Below are 21137 nucleotides of genomic sequence, written 5' to 3'. Positions count from 1 at the left end.
TAAGTTAGTGTGTGTGCGTGGGAAGTGTACATGCAGTGTTGTAATAGTGTAGAAACAAACCATAACCGCAACCAAAACCAAAATGGGTGTCTCAGGAAGGAGAGAGAGACCAACTGAGAATCCAGAGGGTTTTGATACTGGCACACAGGACCCTCTGCCTGAAGACCCTCTGCCACACCCACCTCCACACCTGCAAGGAAAGCAGACAAACAACCAGGCAACAGGCAGACAGGGCAGAGAGGGTCGTCACATGTGTGACACGCTGCTCTATCACAGATGGGGATTGGTGGATGGGCGGCAGGTCAGGGTTATAAATGCTGTCAAGCGGTGTGTCCAGCCTCACTGACAGCATGAAGGTCCTCCTGCTTCTCGGATTGGTGGCGTTTGCCCTGGCTGACATCACTCGCTTCGAGGGGTAAATCCTTAGTCTCTGTTGAAGAAAAAAATACATTATATTTTACGAGTTATGTGAGACACTATTGCTATAAAAAAATGTATGAATTGCAGTGCTAATCATGACTTCTCATGAAGCGAGAATGATGAAATGCTGTACAATGACTCTTGACCTGTCTGCATGTATTATAGGGTGATATTAGCTAATGTTAACTAGTGGACCAAGAGAGTACTGTAAGCTTTAGGTCACAATATGGTTCAATGTAATTATGCCATCAATTGTCAATATGTCAATTTTATTAATAAGTGTGGCAATTTGTTAGTGTTATTATTAAAGCATGAGATTTTCTAATTTATTAAACAGCAGCATTGTACAAACCAGTAACCCTTCAACTTCAACTACAGGCCACCAAAACCATTGGACCACTTTAGCTTGATGCACATGCAATTCAATGTATATACACACTGTTTATTGCCATTATTTGAAAAGTGGAATCGAACATGTATATAAGAAATAATAGTTATAAACCTTTGGTATCTGCCCTTGAATAACCCACTATTCTATCACAAAACCTTTAATTTCTTGTGAAAGGCCAGCACACAAGCTAGAGTAGACTAGAGCTAGAGTATTATTTGACTGTGGTCAAGAGACGGCCCAGTAATTTAAACCATAAAACTGTGGCTATTGTACTGTATTTGTGAACAATCTTTTTGTTTTTTTCTAGAGAGAAAGTCTTCCGTCTGAAGCCTGTGCTTGATGAGCATGTGACTCTCATTAAGCAACTGGCTAAGAGCATCGAGGTAACTTACTTTATAATCCTATCTGTACTCACTACGGGGATTTAATTTCTTTGCTAATGATGGAAGAGGCTGGACAGGACCTACTTTTTTGGTCAATTCACTGAAAACCCGTTCAAATATGCAAATCGTATCTACCTTCTTTTTTTAAATGCTTGTATCGAATTACTGTCTATGTTGCTGGATTTTTGGCGTGTCATATTCACTTCACAATAAGAATGTCTTTCAGCTCGTCACAGTTTGTCAAAATGAGAGGCTTGAATTTGGATTTCACGTCTGAATATCTCTTCATGCGCAAGTGTTTGACTTTGGCGCCATCTGCAGGTCGACTTCTGGAGGCCCGAGAGCGCTGAGCTGGTGACCATCGACATTGACGTGGACATCCGTGTGCCTGCCATGTACCTGGATATGGTGTACACCATCCTGCAGCAGAATGACATGGCGCATGAGTAGGTCACGAGACAAAGATGCAAAAATCTGATTTCCAATTTTTTTTTTTTACATGTGATGTTTTAACACTTAATGAATTCCTCTTCAGGGTCCTGATTGAGGATTTGCAGTCTACTGTCGATGCCCAGGCTGACAACAAGCCTTCTCCCAGAGCCCACAGCTACACCAAGTACAACAACTGGGACAAAGTAAGAGGAAAAAAGATCATCAGTCGCAATCTCTCCCCTGACTGAACTGTTATTTCCTGTTCTTATTTTCCACTCCTTTAATTTCAGGTCCAGTCCTGGATTAACTCTGTTTCCTCCTCCAATTATGATCTGATCAGCAAGCAGGTGATTGGAAACACCTATGAGGGACGCCCCATGACTGTCCTGAAGGTATTACAAGACTTATCTGCTGTATCAGTCCCTCGTGTTGAAAAGTTCCAGATAAGTGTATATACCACCGATTTACATCTAAATGTTTTATGATTACTTTTAACAACCACAGCTCGGTAAGAAGTCCAGCTCCACCAAACCCGCTATCTTCATGGATTGTGGTATCCACGCGAGGGAGTGGATCTCTCCTGCTTTCTGCCAGTGGTTTGTCAAAGAGGTAATGAAGACACCTGGATAGGCATGGAAAGCATTTATACAAAGACTTCCCCTGTTAACGGCACAGATTTATTTCCCAATCTTCCTCAGGCTCTGTCCACCTATGGCAGTGATTCTCAGATGACCAGCCTGCTCAACCAGATGGATGTCTTTGTTCTGCCCGTCTTTAACATTGATGGCTACGACTACACCCACAAGAGCGTAAGTTCCATCTTCGAATCTGATAGAGACCGTGCTGTCTTGTTTATCTTAAAGAGTTCATTGATTTGTTAAATGCATGTCTCACGTGTTTATTTTGTCCACTGGGGGACTTTAGAGCAGGATGTGGAGGAAGACTCGCTCCAGGAAATCTGGATCCAACTGCGTTGGTGCCGATCCCAACAGGAACTTCAACGCTGGCTGGTGCAGTAAGTGCAACATATACATGTTTACTGTATGTCTTAAAAGGGTACTCAAGCTATTTTATATTGCACTTCCGTAAAGAAGGGGTATATATGTGAAATTAGATTTTTTTTGAATGACAAAAGTCTTTGCAGCAGAGGCCGAGATATTTTGACTTTTAGTTTTCATTTAAGACACACCCCAATAACCTTGAATGCAACATTTCCCATAATGCAAATTGGTACCATAATTTGTTGAAAATATCCACATCTTTCAAATCCAAATTGCTTAACGTAAGGCTACAAAGCAATTCAAAGATGTGTTGTAAATGTGTGGTCTCATCCTGAAAGATGTCACCTTATGACATCACTATGACATCCTCAGGATCATTTTCCCAAACTCCCCCCTGAGCCGTATAAGACCTTCTACAATAGTTTTCACAGGCTGCATAGTACTCCTCGAGTAAATCGAATGACTTTAAGCCCGGTCACGATGCATTTGAAGAAGTAAAAAAGAAATCAAATTTTCATTACAGCCACTGGGGCCTCCAGCAACCCCTGCAGCGACACCTACTGCGGGTACAAACCTGAGTCTGAGATCGAGGTCAAGAACGTTGCCGACTTCATCCGCAGGAACAAGTCCGTCTTCAAGGCCTACCTCACCATCCACTCATACTCCCAGCTGCTGCTCTTCCCCTATTCCTACACCTTCCAGCTGGCTGCGGACCACAGTGAGCTGGTAAGTCATCACTATCTGCCATGAATAGCATATTGGACATACCGCTGAATAAGCACAGAGATCTTATTGACGAACATGCTTGGTTAGTCACAATGACTATTTAATTATTCATCATGACAGTGTCACATGCATCGCTATAGTGTGGCAGCCTTGTGTATACAGCCTTGCTGGAAACATATGCATCAGACATAGGTGTGTTGAATTTAGGATCAATCTGGCTCTTCATAATGATTATCATACAAGTATCAAAGGTAAAAGAAGTGTCAGTATATGGTTTATTATATTGACAGCACATTTAGAATAAAAGTTCAAGTAAGAATTCAGCAAAGTCTTATCTAAAGGCCACACTTGGCTGCTTCAAATCATCTACTCCCTCACTCTCATGGCTCTTTTACCTCTCACTAGGGTGTACAGTTAACACTCACACCCCTGCTCCAGCTCTCACACTAACTGAGGCTCGTAATTTAAGCTCTCTTCTGACACATTATAGAACAAAAGAACTCCGGGGATCTGTCATAACTCATCTGTTCTGGTAGAAATATAATTTCCTGCTTGTGCATTAGTCTGGGGATTTCATTTCCTGTTGGAACTCACTTAAGCTTTTTACTATTTTCTGTAATATCAGCAAAAAAATGTTGTCCAAACAAATGTAACAGTGGGTGGATGCTGCACGGAAAACAACATGTATTTGCTTTTCTTACAACAAGCTGGATTTTTAAAGTTGTAGTTTTGTTCCTTTATTAGACACTCTTTTCACTGTGAAACCAGACTATTTAACTTTCTAAAGAATTAGCGGCACAATTATACCTTAATTCAAGAGTTAAAGAATATAAACAAAGTGTTGCCCATTTTTATTAAAGTCAGGTGTTTTGCTGATACAACCTTACTTGGTCTGGTGTGACCAGAAGCCTATGGTGGCTAACGTTAGCTAACTTTAGAGAGAGAGATTTTCTATGTTGTCTGATTGTCTATTCAATAAGCATATGAATATATCTGTACTTTGTAAAAAACGTCTGATTGGTCCTTTTAACACTTCTGACCTTTGTTTCTTCTCTACATCGTAGCTGAAGGTTGCTGAGGGAGCCTCTGCTGCCCTGCGTAGTCTGTATGGTACTCGCTACACTAGTGGACCTGGTGCTACAACCATCTGTAAGTACAGCAAATACTGCAGCTGCATTGGTCTCCGTGGGGAAATAGTGTATTAGAGGGACCTTGATATTCTATTTCACGCCTATAATGATATGCATTATGATGTGTTTGCGATGCACAAACCTCTTTTTGAGAGATATGGCCTCAGAGGCGACAAAAGTGTATTGCCTATTATGAGAGAAAGCTATTTCTAGTACACAGAGGATTCTTTGGGCCCCTGAAAGCAGTATTTGTATAACAACACATCCAGGATGTTCCAGGTCATCAGCGTATCCCGCTCTGAATATCCCCCCCTCTCCTTATCTGCCTTCAGACCCCGCAGCTGGAGGCTCTGATGACTGGGCCTACGACCTGGGAGTGAAGTATTCCTACACCTTCGAGTTGCGTGACACTGGTCGTTATGGCTTCCTGCTGCCCGAGTCTCAGATCAAGCCCACATGCGAGGAGACCATGCTGGCCGTCAAGTACATCGCCGCCTACGTGCAGAAGAACCTCTATTAAAGAATGAGACTGCCAGGACCCCTGCCAACTCGGCTCCTCTGTACCAGCCCCCAGCCCCTCCAACCTCTCAGCCATCTCTAGCCTGTATCCATGGATACGGGCACCACCCGCCATGTTTCCTTGCTGTGCTTGACAGAATGTCAAGATGAGTGCAAACAATAAAATCAATGATCCATCCCCACATGCTGAATCATTTTTTTATGTGCATATGATGATAATAAAGCGTCTGATGGACTGAACCTTTGCCATTTGTATGAAAATATACAACAAACAAAGTGTGTGTATGGTGAATAAAATAATGCTTACACTTCACAGCCCATCGCTAATGGGTCAGGAAACTTGTGTGCACAGAAATTATGGAATGATATGCTTTAAAAAAAAGTCCTTCATGGCCCAAGAAAACATAGTGAGACATTTAACTTTAACAATGAAGACTCTACTGTATCAGACCCTTCGAACCCTGGTGATCCTCTTTGCTCTTCTGGCACTATTCCAGTGGTGGAGGACGGGAGGATGGGAGGGTGGGGGTATCAGTCAAGGATTTTAGTCCAGCAGCACAGCACGTGACACCCACAGAGTAACTCCTTGGCAGCGTCTCCACTGTGCCAAGCATTTGGAGAAAATAAAGGAGCCAAAGATCAGCAGGGAGTTTAACTGCACTGGCACACATTTCTGGAGCAGAAGGTGAAAATTCAGCTGCTTTTGTAACATTACGACAAATGCAAATTTATAAACTGAAGGTTTCAAATCGAATCAAGTTTTGATTGTCACACACAATCGTACACAGCACAATGTAGTAACATTTAGTTTCTGTATTTAACCCATCCAAGCATTAGGAGCAGTCGGCAGCTACTATACAGCTCCCATTGCAGCAGTTGGGGGGGTTCGGTGCCTTACTCAAGGGCACTTCGGAAGTACCCAGGAGGCAATCTGGTATCTCTCAAGCTTCCAGTGCACCCTCCTTAAGCCTATCTGGTCTGTGCGGGGACTTAAACCGGCGACCCTCCAGCTCCCAAGCTAACTCCCCACGGACTGAGCTACTGTCGCCTCCGTATCATATTACTGGTAGGGATTTATTTTTTCCTGGGCTAGCTGTGTTCATAATTCCACTAGTGCAGTTAAGGGAATATACCATGATATGCATGCACTCACTAATATGTTTTCTTTTCTTTAAACATGAAAAAATAAAAAGTGTATTATCCCCCTACCCCTGGTATAAGAGCCACGCCCCAAAACACCTTTTAATGTGAGGATTAACTCAAGAGATTTACTGAGACAACTAAAAATAATCCACTGTTGTGTAACACAGTTCAGGAGGCCCAGATACCTCCACAACTGCTTCTGTTTGTCTTATTTCTGTCATGATATATATATATATATATTGTCTTTATTCCACAAGAGGGCGACACAATCCAAACTGTAGCCTAAAATATGGAACATGTTGTTCCTGATCTCCGCACCTCATTACAGCATCATCACCATCTCCACTTTATCATCAAGAGCAAAAATAACACCAGCCAAGGGAGCCACGTGAAAGGTCAAGGCTGCAGACGGATGTCTTGTGAATGTGAAATTATTTAAAGGTCAAGATTACTTGACTAGATGAGCTGTAAAGTTTTAACTTAATAAAACAACTACAAAAAGAATATAAAGTCTGTTCAAAATCACTAAATGATACATGTGTCTCTACATTCAGGCTGAATATTGTGTAAACGTGTGAACAGTTGACCTCCTGACTGCCGGAGGGGGTTGTGGAGGCTCGTGTGGGGAACAGGTGGGTGTGTGCCGGACCGTCGCATGACGCTGTGATTGGCTACTGTCACACTGGTATAAATCCACCTCTGTGGATCTGGTCAGTCCTTTTTCCTCCACGCTGAGCTGCCGCTTCTTCGGGTCCAGGCTTCAAAAAGTAGCTTCGACTTCTTCAGTTATGGCTGGTATGTAAACATCTTAACATTTCCAAAAAAAAAAAAAAAAACTGCGATGTTGCGTTTTTTTCGCTTCCAACGTGGGGGCCAGACCTTTAAGCTAAAACGTGTTTCGTGTGAAGTTTAAAAGGCTCGCGACCCGTTGGTTGCTGGCGTTCAACATCGCTGTGTCGCTGTTGTGGAAATGGCAGCCTGTCGTTAAAAGTTTCTCGCCTGTAGTTTGGTTTAAATGTTTGTAAATCCCCTCCGAAGTTAGCGGAGTTAAATCCTAATGCGTAAATGTAGCGTTTGCTTAATCTGTGTGTCGCCACCTGTGTCTTGCTGTCCAATCAGTTCGCAGTTCGCGTGACGCTGTCGGCCATATCTGAAACATGTTGCCATATATGACATTTAAGCCACAGTGTCGCCAGTTAGGATGTGCTGTGGGCCCCACTCCATTTGTCACGTTGAATATATTCACTTTATTACTAGACATCCTTATCAGATGATCCGTTAACTCGGATTAAAGCCTCCGTTATCTTCTGGGGAAAGCTTTTAATGAATGACATAATGGTCCTAAGCTTTGTAAAGCCTGTGCTGCTGTATGTCACGGTTCTCCATTACCCATATCTTACTGGGGGAAGTGGATGTGTAGCCTACAGCCTGTACTGTACATCCCCTAACCCTAGGCTGTGGTTCAACTCCATGATGTGTTTCATGTTAGGCTTCATGCATAAACAATACAGAGCTTGTTGTGCCAGTTGAAAAGGAGGGGGTGTTGCTGTCTTTGAGTGTTATTGGTTGGAGAGTACTGAAAGGTTGCTTGTACAATCCAGGTGGGCTCCGTGTTGGCCCACATGCTACAGTCACACAACCTTCCCAGCTGCCATGTGCATTTCATCATTGCAATTTATGTGTCCTTTCACAGGCGGCTCATTGTTCTGAGGCTTGCTTTGGCAGCTAGGTGACAGATTTTCCTCCCTGCCGTCAGAGGTGGTGGCACAGAGTAGGCACTACTCTGCAAATAAAATTCAACTAAATGAGATTTAATCTGTTACTGGAGACTACTTTTCTTCTTTCTTTTTTTCGTAGGCAAGGTCATAGAGTTTGTGGAAACTCTGCTTGTTTTTGAGTATTTGAAATGACTGTTTATACTTTTGGATTGATGTTTAATGTTTCACCTATTGCAGTTACGCTTTTTATTTTTGTTGCTTGGTGTATCTTTTCTGTTCCTGCTGGCCAAACATGAAAGATGTGACTTCATGTCAAGATATTTGCAGTTAAGCCGCAGAAAAACATTCAACTATTTGACGCATCAATGGTATTTTTGAACAATTTTTAACATCACGGATGATCTTTGCTATTAAATGTTCGTTCTTCTACAGACCAGGCTTTTGTGACGTTGGCTACCAATGACAGCTATGGTCGGGGAGCCATGGTTTTGGGCAAGTCCCTGCGAAACCACAACACAACCAAGAAGCTGGTGGCTCTCATTGGTCCACAAATGTCAGAGCCTTGCCGGTAAGAAACCATCCCTCCGACTACTGGTACAACATTTCGGAATCGCAGGAGGAATGTTTTCCGCCTGGATCGTTGGTGACTCATCCTATAGTATTGTGAATCATTAGGTCCGTGCTGAAGGGAATCTTCGACGAGGTGAGGCTGGTGGATGTCTTGGACAGCGGCGACGCGGCGCACCTGGCACTGATGAAGAGGCCAGACCTGGGCGTCACCTTCACCAAACTCCACTGCTGGACTCTGACGCATTACTCCAAATGTGTCTTCATGGACGCAGACACTCTGGTGAGACTAACTGAGCCTTTTTCTAAGGCAAGATGTTGTACTGCAACTATCTATCTGCTGTCTATTGTTGTGTTTGTCTGCCTCCTAGGTGCTATCAAATATAGATGACTTGTTTGACCGAGAAGAACTGTCTGCTGCTCCCGACCCCGGCTGGCCTGACTGTTTCAACTCCGGCGTGTTTGTTTTTCGGCCTTCTGAGGAGACTCATGGCAAACTGCTCCAGTATTGTACAGAACACGGCAGCTTTGATGGTATGTGGAGAACATATTCTGATGTTTTAGTTTTGTGCTGAAATGTTTTTTATTTTATGTTGTAGAGGGATTTCAGACTGTTTGTTGAAAACCAGTAGTTTGATGATGTGACCTTTGGCGTGGTAATAGTTTATTCCATAGTTGCATCCCTACTTTACTTAGAGGAATAGTTCCACATTCTTGGAAATACTTTTTCTTACTGACCTCCAGTACTCTGGATGAGAAGATCAATGCTGGCACCAGAATATAACCCCCAATTACAACAAAACTTGTTTTTACATGACAACTCAAGGAATGAATGCATTTCCCAAAATATTTCCAAACTATTCTATTCACTTCACATAGTTGGTTATTATCAAACACATATTGGATAAAATGTATTTGTCATGTACAAGTTTCTCTCCAAATAGACATGTCATTGCCAAATACATTACAAGAAGTGATTTAGTACGCATGTACAGAATTGCAGGCATTTCTAGTTTACCACCACTGAGTTTTGAAGTCGGCAAACTTGTTTTTCAGTCAAACGCACACAAACATGAATGCTTTGCTCAACATTGAGTTCTTGGTAACATGTTGTTAAACTGACCCTGTTTATCTTTTGCTCTGAGTGAGGCCTTTATCGAGCCCGGTGCCCGGACACAAGGCCCTCCTGTAACAGGCTCTCTAGCTCTGCTGAGTTATTCTCTGGGGAGGGGTGAAAGTTAAATTTGAGAGGTCGTGTTTTGCACAGAGCACTGGTTGGCATTCAGCAGCTCTTCTCAGTGAGGCCGACTGTAGCTGGATTGTGGTCGTTGTTTTGGCTCCGTATCAGGTTTAAAAGAACATTAGTCAACGCTTGTAGGGGGCTGTGGTTCTCATATACTGCAGCTTTACCACCTTCGCTTTCCACAAAATGTTACAGCACTTTTTGTACATTACATGAAACGATTAGAGTCCCTTTTTTTTTCTTTTTTAAATTTAACGGCAAACATTTTACCATGACAGAACATTCATTTAAAACTTTATTGCCATCTTTCTTAAACACTTTGATGTATACAATTTGTATTTAAAGTATACAAAAGTCTTGCAGGTATTAAGAGGTTCCTACTTTGCCTTATCTTTTACAGTGTCCTGCTTTAGTGAATGATTTTAACTGCAGAAAGATGCAAAAGAAAGTTGTGAGAATCTTCTTCCATCTTGAGACTAGAACATTGTCGTGTCAAGATTATGAAGATGGATCTCAATAAGCACATAATGTGAAGAAACTATTTGTAATGAAGAGCCTAAAATTGTTTGTCAGGATCGGTACTGAAAAATGAACTTGGGCATGCTCTCTGCTGGATAAACTGTGTAATTGCAACATGTTTTCAGCATTAACTCAAATGCAGCTTTGGCTTTTCTCTACTGTCATTTCTTACTAATCAGCCAACGCTGAAGGCAATACTGTAACTGGAAACGAATTGACTACTATGAGCTAAAAATTATTTTGTCAAAACCCAGAGCTTTCCACTACATATGACAGTCTTGATTACGTTGCCGAAGTTTCATACATGGGATGCATGATCGTGAGACCATGAAAACTGAGGTGTTGACTGCAAGATGTGGTCAAAAGTCTCTGAAAGAGCTCGTAACTGACCTGCCTGTATATCAGTCGGGCTCTTATCTAATTCATTGTTTCCTCAGGCTGCTCAAAATGCCACTAAACAAAGGAAACAGTCGTGGAATAAACAGGATGCAACGTACAGTAGGGCTGGGAAGAGCCGGAGCGTGTCCTTGTTAGTAGCAGGGAACCTTTTTAACATTAAATGGTCACGCTGTTCTACTTTGTGATGCTGTGAAAGAGATTCCATCTGTGAGAAAAGCAAACTAATTGGTGCCAGTGCTTTCAAGTGCCGACTCATTTTGGCCGAGTTTGTTGACAAGAATTGTTCCACGACGCGCACGGACAAGACATTGTTGTGTTCATTTTTCCAGGAAAGATGCCTCTGTCTATGAAAACTCGTGTCATTAAGATTTTTCTATCTAATATTTCAATGGGATGCCAGTGTCGCGTAAAGCCGTCTTATTTATAGCCATGGATGGTCTTTTCATGTGCACTGAGGCATGAGTTGAAGTTGCCTTGACCTTTTCAGCATTTCAGTTCCCTTCTAAGGAGAACATGATGTACACATGCAGCTCTGTCTCTCTGCAGTTCATGGATGATATTAAAACATTGCTGAGGTAAGGCAAAAAGGAAAATGATTTCAGCGGTTGGACCCTGAGGCTATATCTCTGAATCTGTGGTGCCAATGAATTCCGCTGCCAAAACAAACTGGCAGATATAAAAGCACATTCCTGCTGAGCTCTGCTCATCCCCTCAAAATGAAGACACTCGGCCCCATGTTAAGTCTGAAATGCCCAGTAGAGGTTTTGTGGGTTCAGACAAACGGCATCTGTGTTATTTTAAACTGCAGCAGTCTGTGGTTTCACAGACTGTACAGTCCTGTGCTACATGTGTAACTTCTATTACAGGCCAACATCTCATCGTGTGCAGGTTCAGTCCGATGACTTACTGTATGGCGACTAGGTGACGCGGTCCAGCATGAATATTCAATGAGCTTGTCATGTTTTAGCTTGGCTTTGAAATGCTGTGTTCTGGCTGGTCGTTTGTCGCAATGTAACGGAGGAGATGTTCACTGAAAAGGCTTTTTTCATTCGACTCTATTCAGATCTGGTTGTGTAGTTAAAGTGTAACCTACTTAACGCCAATTGTATCTCTGGACCCCAAACTGAGTTTTGTGCTTATGTACAGTGCATCCGGAAAGTATTCCCAGCGCTTCACTTTTTCCACATTTTGTTATGTTACAGCCTTATTCCAAAATGGATTAAATTCATTATTTTCCTCAACATTCTATACACATCAACCCATAATGACAAAGTGAAAACTGTTTTTTGCAAATTTTTGCAAATCTATTAAAAATAAAGAACGAAAACATAACATGTACATAAGTATTCACAGCCTTTGCTCAATACTTTGTTGAAGCACCTTTGGCAGCAATTACAGCCTCAAGTCTTCTTGGGTATGATTCCACAAGCTTGGCACACCTATTTCTGGGCAGTTTCTCTCATTCTTCTTTGCAGAACCTCAAGTTCCATCAGGTTGGATGGGGAGCGTCGGTGCACAGCCATTTTCAGATCTCTCCAGAGATGTTCAATCGGGTTCAAGTCAGGGCTCTGGCTGGGCCACTCGAGGACATTCAGAGTTGTCCACTCCTTTGTTATCTTGGCTGTGTGCTTCGGGTCGTTGTCCTGTTGGAAGATGAACCGTCGCCCCAGTCTGAGGTCCAGAGCGCTCTGGAGCATGTTTTCATCGAGGATGTCTCTGTACATTGCTGGATTCATCTTTCCCTCAATCCTGACTAGTCTCCCAGTTCCTCCCGCTGAAAAACATCCCCACAGCATGATGCTGCCACCACCATGCTTCACTGTAGGGATGGTATTGGCCAGGTGATGAGCAGTGCCTGGTTTCCTCCAGACATGACGCTTGGCATTCAGGCCAAAGAGTTCAATCTTTGTTTCATCAGACCAGAGAATTTTGTTTCTCATGGTCAGAGTCCTTCAGGTGCCTTTTTGCAAACTCCAGGCGGGCTGTCATGTGCTTTTACTGAGGAGTGGCTTCCGTCTGGCCACTCTACCAAACAGGCCTGATTTGTGGAGTGCTGCAGAGATGGTTGTCCTTCTGGAAGGTTCTCCTCTCTTCATAGAACACTGGAGCTCTGTCAGAGTGACCATCGGGTTCCTGGTCACCTCCCTGACTAAGGCCCTTCTCCCCCGATCGCTCAGTCTGGCTGGGCGGCCAACTCTAGGAAGAGTCCTGGTGGTTCCAAACTTCTTCCATTTCCGGATGATGGAGGCCACTGTGCTCATTGGGACTTTCAATGCTGCAGAAATTTTTCTGTACCCTTTGCCAGATCTGTGCCTCGATACAATTCTGTCTCGGAGATCTACAGATAATTCCTTGGACTTCATGGCTTGGTTTATGCTCCGATATGCACTGTCAGCTGTGGTACCTTTTATATAGACGGGTGTGTGTGTCTTTCTAAATCATGTCCAATCAACTGAATTTAGCACAAGTGGACTCCAATCAAGTTGTAGAAACATCTCAAGGATGATCAGTGGAAACAGGATGCACCTGAGCTAAATTGAGTGTCATGGCAAAGGCTGTGAATACTTATGTACAAGTTATGTTTTTGTTCTTTCTTTCTAATAGATTTGCAAAGAACAGTTTTCACTTTGTCATTATGGGTTGATGTGTATAGAATGTTGAGGAAAATAATGAATTTAATCCATTTTGGAATAAGGCTGTAACATAACAAAATGTGGAAAAAGTGAAGCGCTGTGAATACTTTCTGGATGCACTGTAAGCCACCGCCGTGACAAGCGCTTCCCAAGTCCTAAATTAGGCAAATTGAGCGAGGGCAAGTGGCTGTCCAGCCCTCCAGTTGGGCCCCGAGGACCTGAGGCAACTCGAGTGCAAACTTTTAAAATCAGTGTTAAGTCAGAGGTCAATGTTGATTTACTTGAACAGCAGAGGGGCAAAACCTTTTTAATACTTGTGTCTAGTTCTATTATTTACAATAGGGCAGATAAGAAGTTTGAAGGAAGGAAAGCCATCCCTGCAATCTGAATGTGTGGCAACATTTCTCTAACTGCTTGTGTCAGCAGACTAATGTTGACCAAAGACTAATTATTGTGGCTGTCACAGGTGTGCACATCATTTGACTGAACTCTGTCTGCTTTTCCTCTTTCAAAGAAGCCATCTAGTCATGCGTTAAGCATTTTGTCAGCTGCTTTTCGTAACCAAGTTGGCTGTTATGACATGTACCAGTTTCGCACAGCATGGTCACACAAATACAATACGCAGTCTCTCTTGTTACCTGAAGTTTTCTCATCCCTGAAAATGCCATTTAAAATTAATTCAAAGCGTAGTACTTAGGACCCACATCTGATATGACCAATACATTTTTGAATAGCAAGTTAAAACTCGTGTGTGTGTGTGATATGGATCAGCACTGTACTACCGTCTTGCATAACTTAATGAGAAAAAATGGGAAAGCCACTGTGTGTATCTTGTTGTTGTTGTTGTTGTTGTTGTTATCCACTCTAACTGCTTTCTCAGAGTTGAACCACATCTGAAACTACAGATTATTCCTGATGAGTACAGTGTTTATATTTTTTTGCCCTCTCTGTTGCAGGAGGAGACCAAGGTGTTTTGAATGGCTTTTTCAGTGACTGGGCAACAGCTGATATATCAAAACACCTCCCATTCATCTACAACCTCAGCAGCGTAGCCATCTACACTTACCTTCCAGCATTCAAGCAGTAAGTGTCGGTGTACTGAGGTCATGTTTCTAAAAACATTCACACAGTAGTTGGCGTCTCTACTGTTTAAGCTACTGCAGTGTATATACGGCCACAAAGTTGTTTTGTTTTTTATATTAATTATACTATAGCAGAGACGGTTGGTGTGACTAAAGTCTTCCGTATCGGATGGGAAGCAGATATGTTGGCAGACACACTATCACATGAGCATGTAGTCCCAACGTGACGACGTCGGGTTACGAGCGAGATGAGCAGTTAAGATTTCAGCGGCTCTGCTGGAGTATCTCCCAGCAGGCCTCAGCGCTGTGTTGGATATCCACCCTGAGCTCCCAACAGCTGAAACCCAAGCCGAAAATAGAGTAGTTTATTTAAAGACCTTTATGTTCGCCTCTGGGACTGGTCATTGTACGCTCGGTCTTAAGCTCCTCGCTGCCCCTCTGCCTCACAACTTCAGTCCTCCATGGAAACAAACCTCATCTACAAGCTCTTAGGTTTGGCATTTCCTGGCATCCAAATCAGGATATCAAGGGTGATAAACATGTACCTTCTTGTTGTTTGTAAGCAATACTATTGCTTAAGAGGTCTGGCAAGCACCACAAAACCCAGGGCCAGATTCGGGTTTATTTGTTACATGTGCAGTTTGCCAATACTGAAAAGAAATCCATATCTGTAGGATTGGCAAAGGAGGCGCTATATATTATAATGTAGTCTAATATAAGCAGGTTAATGCCACTACAGCACCATAATGTGCTATGTTTAATCTTATTTAAAATTTACGGTTTGATCTTGCAATATGAATGGGGACAGCAGACTTTTCTAAAACTCCATATAATTGTTTTCATATACATTTCAAAACCATGGCCGACGTATTTCTGCTTGCTGACAACATGTAGGACACTTTCCGCATACTGCAATGTTTCAGTATAACTAACTACACAATACAGCTTTGTCGGGCACATTTTCCTGTTCCTGTACACAAAAGCTTGTGTATAAATGAGTGAGTGGATGAAGGGCGTAGTTGCTACAAGAAAAATGCTGTTTTACAGGTGATTTGTAGGACAATGATCTTGAATACTCTTAATATGTTTTTAAATCAAGACGATGTAGTTGCACATTGTTCCTCTTACAAATGTAATTGTTGTGCATTTAAACACACTATTTCATAACACTGTGTACTCTGTGATTTTGCTGCTGCAACCTTTGTCTGTTATGACCACCAGCTTATGTTGGCTTACTTTTTTTATTTTTTTATTTATTTTTTTAAATATTGTTGTATAACAGACATTACTGAGTCAGTTTGCTGACTTTGGCTCTTCACCACTTGAGCTATTGTTACAAAAACATAGCATTGTAGATAAATATTAAATCATATTTTAGCTTAACAGTAGTTTACAATTAGCCACAGAGGACACTGTTAGCTGTGATTTGAATGAGAAAAGTAATTCATAAACACTTGATTCTACTAGATTTGGTGGCAATGCCAAGGTGGTCCATTTCCTAGGGAAGACCAAGCCATGGTGTTACACCTATGACGCCAACTCCAAACAGATCACAGGAAATGTGCACGAGGCCACCACACACCCCACGTTCCTCCTGGACTGGTGGACCCTTTACTCCAGTGCTGTGGTGCCCATGCTGCAGGAGCAGTACGGAGACGAGCCTTTCCAATCCGGATGTGTGGAGGTGAATGATCATATGTTTTATTCGACCTGCAGGCTTCCATTTACACGAAAAGTATTTATGAGTCTATTCCATCAGATAATGGGTGGAGTTTGAGATTTCCAGATTGTCCAGCGCTATCAAAAGTAATTGATTGTTGTGCTTTCATTGACAATGCAGGAAAGTACTGAATGTGTGGAAATAGGTTGTACCATATTTATGTAAGCATATGTATTCTCCTGTCGCATACCGTCTTTTTTTTTTTTTTTTTTTTTTTATAATTTATCTTCCAGTTTACCTTTTTGTTATTTTGCTCTGATTCTGGATGATATACTTCCTTTTCTGTCTTCCAATTCCTCTCAAAGTTCCAGTACAGTGACATGGTCACTTTTGAGAGGGAAGAGATATGGGTATGTATTTTATAGCTAGCAGAAACTGTTTGTTGGCACCTGGTTTAATGCTATCACTGCTCTTACTCTAAAAGCAGAGCTTCCGCGTGTGTTTGCCTGTCGCCATTAATTTGGAAAGGCTACGTACAACTAGTTCAGTGCTTCGAAAAAAGGCAATGCGCGCAAAGGATGCGATCTGTCTGTGTCTTCATTTTCAGTTGTCCTGCTCAGTTTCACTAACGTGTCTTTATTTAAAAACATTTTTAAAGGATGAGAGCTGTACTTCACTCGAACAAGCCGAAGCCCAGTTGTCCTCAGAAGAACGGAAGAAGAACTGGGAGCAAGGCCAGGCAGACTACATGGGAATGGACTCATTTGACAATATCAAGAAAAAGCTTGATTCTTTTCTCAAATAAAGAAGTAATGAAGCGGGATATCGAAGTAGCACTTGTAGTTTTTCTCAATTAAAGAAGTAATGAAGCGGGATATCAAACCAGCACTTGCAGTTTAACAAACTCACCATAAGTCTTTCAACAAAATTCTGTAAAACATTTTTCCATCTTGGCTGTTACTGACTCTCACTGAAACCAGCACTACCCCACTAAGTTACCTTTTCTGAACGGCTTTAATTGTCTATGCAAGACTGTCATAATTCAGTTTCACCCAGCCACAGGTATCTGTCCTGCACCTTTTCAAAGGTATTTGCAATATATAGATTTTGCATACATTTTTCCATGTCTTTCATGCCAATGCTCGTTTTAATAACAAGTCGAGCTGGGTTTGTTGTATGTGTCGTGGCAAAGATTAGCAGTCAATAATGTGGATCTAATTTTTCTTCTTTAATGTCATTTTTTTACCATGCACTCTTCTGAGCATTAACTATTGCTTTTTCTCAGTTTATTTCTTGTGCTTTTGAATTGGGGGGGGAATAGACTCTGTTTAACATAACTCAAAACATGTTTACAGCACGTCTAAATGCCATAGTATTGCTATTCTGCCATACTCCTTAGTGCCTTCTTGCTCTCTTTATCTATTGCATCACCCTCTCTGTGGACTAGCAGCTAGCTTCTTATGTGCAGTCTGTGTAGGACATTAGGTTTGAACTCTCTTGTGTTGTACTTGACCAGAATGTTTTCTGTACTGTAAAGTCTTCCTTTTGGAACTATTAAAATATCATTAGTTGTTTGGGATTTGCTACGGTGTTTATTTTCTTCATTTGTTTTGGTTAAACTGAAACCAGTTGACTTTGTTTATTTATGAATATATTTATATTAAAAAAAAAAAAAAAAGGTTAAAACATTGTTTAATACCCAAAGCCAAGAAGTTCCAGTCATGCGTACTTCCTGTTTCACTTCACTCCCTTCGACAGCCAAACCGGATTCTGTTGCGTTAGAAGCTTGTGGATGTAAGACATGGTGAAGACCTATTTTGTGCAAAGTTAGGGATGAACGTCACAAATGCGGACGCAGCCCTTGGGATTTTTGGGGATGTCGTAACGTTCCAGAGGGCGTGCCGTGCCGCCACGCTACCTTGTAAACGTTGAGCGCTTCGACGGGAAACCCACCAGTCCGTCAACATGGCTCCCCTCTCCATGTTCCGAGGGCCACTTCTGGTGTCGTTTTCGGTGTTTGTGACTGTGCTGTTGGGTTTTGGATTGCCTCATCTACTGAACGCAGCGATGAGGATGTTGGGCTTACCAGACACTAGTGTAACCGAGTGCATAGTTGTGCTGTATTTCATTTTGGTGTTGTATGTGGCGACGCCTCGAATTCCTAGAGGATCGATTGAGGTAAAGTAATCTCATGTACTTTAATTCCCAACACGGAAATGAATTAATGCTAATGTCTTCTAGCTCTACTGTTGCATCCATCTAAGATAATATACTGTATATTATCTTAGATGGATGCAACAGTCATGTCAGTAACGTTATTTCCCACAGGTGAGAATTAATTAAAGTCTCTTTACTGAAACACTTTCGTATGTCATAGTATAGTGTGCCATGCAAATCTAATAAAGATACAATTTATTATTTTTGTGGATAGTTATAAAAAAAGTAATGGTATAGGAAATCGAAAAATTCATTAAGTCATAGTATGCTATTTCGAAAAAAAGAATTTCAAAAAAAATTCGTTCAAAAATCAGAGTATACTGTTAAAGTCATTAAAAAAAATCATAATATAGTATGTTGAAAAGAGTCATGAAATAGTCATAGTATATCATATAAGACAAAAATCAACAAGTCATTCTTTTTCCAGTGACTTGTTAAAGATTTTTTTAGTGATGGTATAGTATGTCATGTAAAAAGCTTCAGTATAGTTTGTCATAAAAAATGTCATAAAAAGTTAATGGCTGTATGGCATAAGTCATATTTAAGGAGATCATTTACTACATGGAATAAGGAGTATTAACTATATAAATTGCTATAAATGGTGAAATGGCGGTGTTTTGTACATGTATAATAAAACTGACTCCGTTATTGTTCATACAATAACTTGTGTTGTGCTATAGATAGACAATCTTTTATTTTTAATATTTCCATGTTGAATATTTTCTTTTTATTACCTTACACATTGATGTATGTAAGCTTTTATAGCATCCTTTTGTTTATCTTTATACATCTCCTGGGGAATATAGCAAAAACTTTACTTTTTTCTGCCCCTTTCTGCAGGTGAAGGGAAAAGCTGTGTTGGTTACAGGTTGTGACAGTGGATTTGGTCATGCACTTGCCAAACAGCTACACAAGCTTGGCTTCACGGTCTTTGCTGGATGTCTTTTTAAGGTACAGATAAAACAAACAGTAACTACTCATCCATTAAAACTGTCCTAAAGAGGTACTGATGCAACTCCACGGCCTGTATTTGCACTCTACAAGAGCAAGCAGAAAAATGTATTCAGTGACCATCATTGGTTTGCCTTTTTTGAATCCATTTATTTTTCCATTGCTTTGGACTTCTATTGGTGCATTTCATCTTCATGTCATGACTGTGTGTAACTAAGAAGACGTGACATCCTTGCAGGATAACGGTGGAGAGGGTGCAAAGGAACTGGAAGAATTTCATTCAGATGGCATGAAGGTAGTCCAGCTGGACGTCTGCAGTGACGAGCAGGTGGACCAGGCTGTGGAATATGTCAAGGAGAGCCTGGAGGACACAAAAACAGGTACTGTAAATAACTTGCATGTTTTCACCAAACTTGATGGAGTTCATTCACAGACTTCGTTTTCTACTTTGACTCTCTGTCACTGGTCATGATCCAGGTCTTTGGGCTGTGGTGAACAACGCTGGACTGTCAACGTTTGGGGAAGTAGAGTTCACCCCCATGGACACCTACAAGCAGGTGTTGGAGGTCAACCTGTGGGGCACCATCAGGGTCACCAAAGCGGTTCTGCCATTAATCCGCAGGGCCAAAGGTCAGTGACTGGGAAAAAAAAAAACCCACTATGTTAGACATTGTCCCTTTGACACACACATACAGGACGTTGAATAGTGGCCAAAATGGATTTGCCAAACTATTGCTTGGATTTGACTTCGTTCATTTTGTTACCAGACTTGTTTCCAAGTTTCTTTATGAAGGATTATAAGCATTCTTAGAATTCCTCCTTGAAAGAAAAGAGTGCAGCCAACTAATAAGTTGTGTCCCATGATTTCTGTGAGGAATGCTAATAAAGCAAACAGTCCTGAAAAAAAACAGTATTTTTTTAAAAATCAATACTAAAGTAGTGTGTACTGTGAATGGTGCTTCTTTCCACAGCTTAGGTGCAATAACAACTTGATAGATATTTTAAAGGAAATAGAAAACTTGGATTACTTGCTGCTCAGAATATGCTAAATTGTTTTTGACAAAGTTTATCAGCATCCAACATATCCTCAGATAGTGTACCAAACCCGTAACCTCCATCTCTGCAGGACGTGTTGTGAACCTGTCCAGCATGAATGGGCGGATGGGAGGCGCCTTGCAGTCAGCTTACAGTGTATCTAAATATGGTGTGGAAGCTTTTTCTGATTGCCTTCGCTATGAGATGAAGACCCGGGGAGTTAAAGTGTCCATAATCGAACCGGGCAACTTCACCGCAGCCACCAGCATCATGACCCGGGACGCCGTGGCCAGCACAGCCAATAAGCTGTGGAGGGAGGCTCCCTCGCAAGTCAAGGAGGATTATGGGAAAGCCCACTTTGAGCACCTAATGGCTCTGATCCGCTCTTCCTCCAACAGTGGACAGAAGGATCCGGCTTCTGTTCTGGATGACATCACTGATGCCATCATGTCCAAGCATCCTTACACACGGTACCACCCCATGGAGCCACACAGCTGGATCAGAGTTCAGCTGATGACCCACCTTCCTGGCGCCATATCTGACTTCCTCTACTTCTAAAAAGAGGAGCTGTTCCCGTAAAGAGCTCGCTCCGTGTCACACAGCAGCATATTATTCAACTATGTAGCTACAGACTCTCTCTGCTACGTGTGCCTCAGTACTTTAAATCATTCACTGATCAAGCCTTAAAACAATGATTTTTATAAACTGCAAGTTTTAGCTTTTTTTTTTTTTTTTTTTAAATGTTACAATCACAGTATCATTCTTTAAGACTGATTTGAATAAAGTGACCAAAATGTGGTGATGTTTGGTCGAAGGTCTCATTTGTTGGTGCCAGTAGTAATAACACAGGCGTCCACTAAGTGGCGCTCATGCATCATACAAAACTACCACTGCTGTCCACGTGCATGAATCATCTGCTGTCTTTCACATAATGTTAATATCCTGATTTAAACAGCATTATAATCACA

The 21137-nt window shown here is 41.7% G+C and overlaps 3 protein-coding genes across 3 annotated transcripts; all 3 read left to right on the top strand.

Annotated features, from left to right (window-relative positions):
• Nucleotides 1–321: 321 nt before the first annotated feature.
• On the top strand, nt 322–5184 carry cpb1 (carboxypeptidase B1 (tissue)). Its single transcript, XM_031850187.1, has 11 exons — nt 322–415; nt 1119–1194; nt 1516–1640; nt 1730–1829; nt 1917–2018; nt 2131–2235; nt 2325–2435; nt 2551–2641; nt 3151–3353; nt 4418–4502; nt 4816–5184. The coding sequence occupies exons 1-11, from the start codon at nt 351–353 to the stop codon at nt 5001–5003; spliced, it is 1251 nt and encodes a 416-aa protein (XP_031706047.1). The 5' UTR covers nt 322–350; the 3' UTR covers nt 5004–5184.
• Nucleotides 5185–6832: 1648 nt separating this feature from the next.
• On the top strand, nt 6833–17545 carry gyg1b (glycogenin 1b). The gene is made up of 7 exons (XM_031849897.1): nt 6833–6940; nt 8296–8431; nt 8539–8713; nt 8802–8964; nt 14181–14307; nt 15774–15990; nt 16625–17545. Exons 1-7 carry the CDS (start codon nt 6934–6936, stop codon nt 16769–16771), a joined length of 972 nt encoding a protein of 323 aa, XP_031705757.1. The 5' UTR covers nt 6833–6933; the 3' UTR covers nt 16772–17545.
• Nucleotides 17546–17611: 66 nt separating this feature from the next.
• bdh1 (3-hydroxybutyrate dehydrogenase, type 1) lies at nt 17612–20971 on the top strand. The gene is made up of 5 exons (XM_031849896.1): nt 17612–18144; nt 19024–19134; nt 19373–19514; nt 19612–19764; nt 20261–20971. The coding sequence occupies exons 1-5, from the start codon at nt 17932–17934 to the stop codon at nt 20725–20727; spliced, it is 1086 nt and encodes a 361-aa protein (XP_031705756.1). The 5' UTR covers nt 17612–17931; the 3' UTR covers nt 20728–20971.
• Nucleotides 20972–21137: the final 166 nt, after the last annotated feature.

This window comes from Anarrhichthys ocellatus, unplaced genomic scaffold (genome assembly GCF_004355925.1).
Source record: "Anarrhichthys ocellatus isolate YVR2014 unplaced genomic scaffold, GSC_Weel_1.0 scaffold10, whole genome shotgun sequence".
NCBI lineage: Eukaryota > Metazoa > Chordata > Actinopteri > Perciformes > Anarhichadidae > Anarrhichthys > Anarrhichthys ocellatus.
The sequence above is the reverse complement of the archived record's forward strand: the minus strand, read 5'-3'. Positions and strand labels throughout refer to the sequence as shown.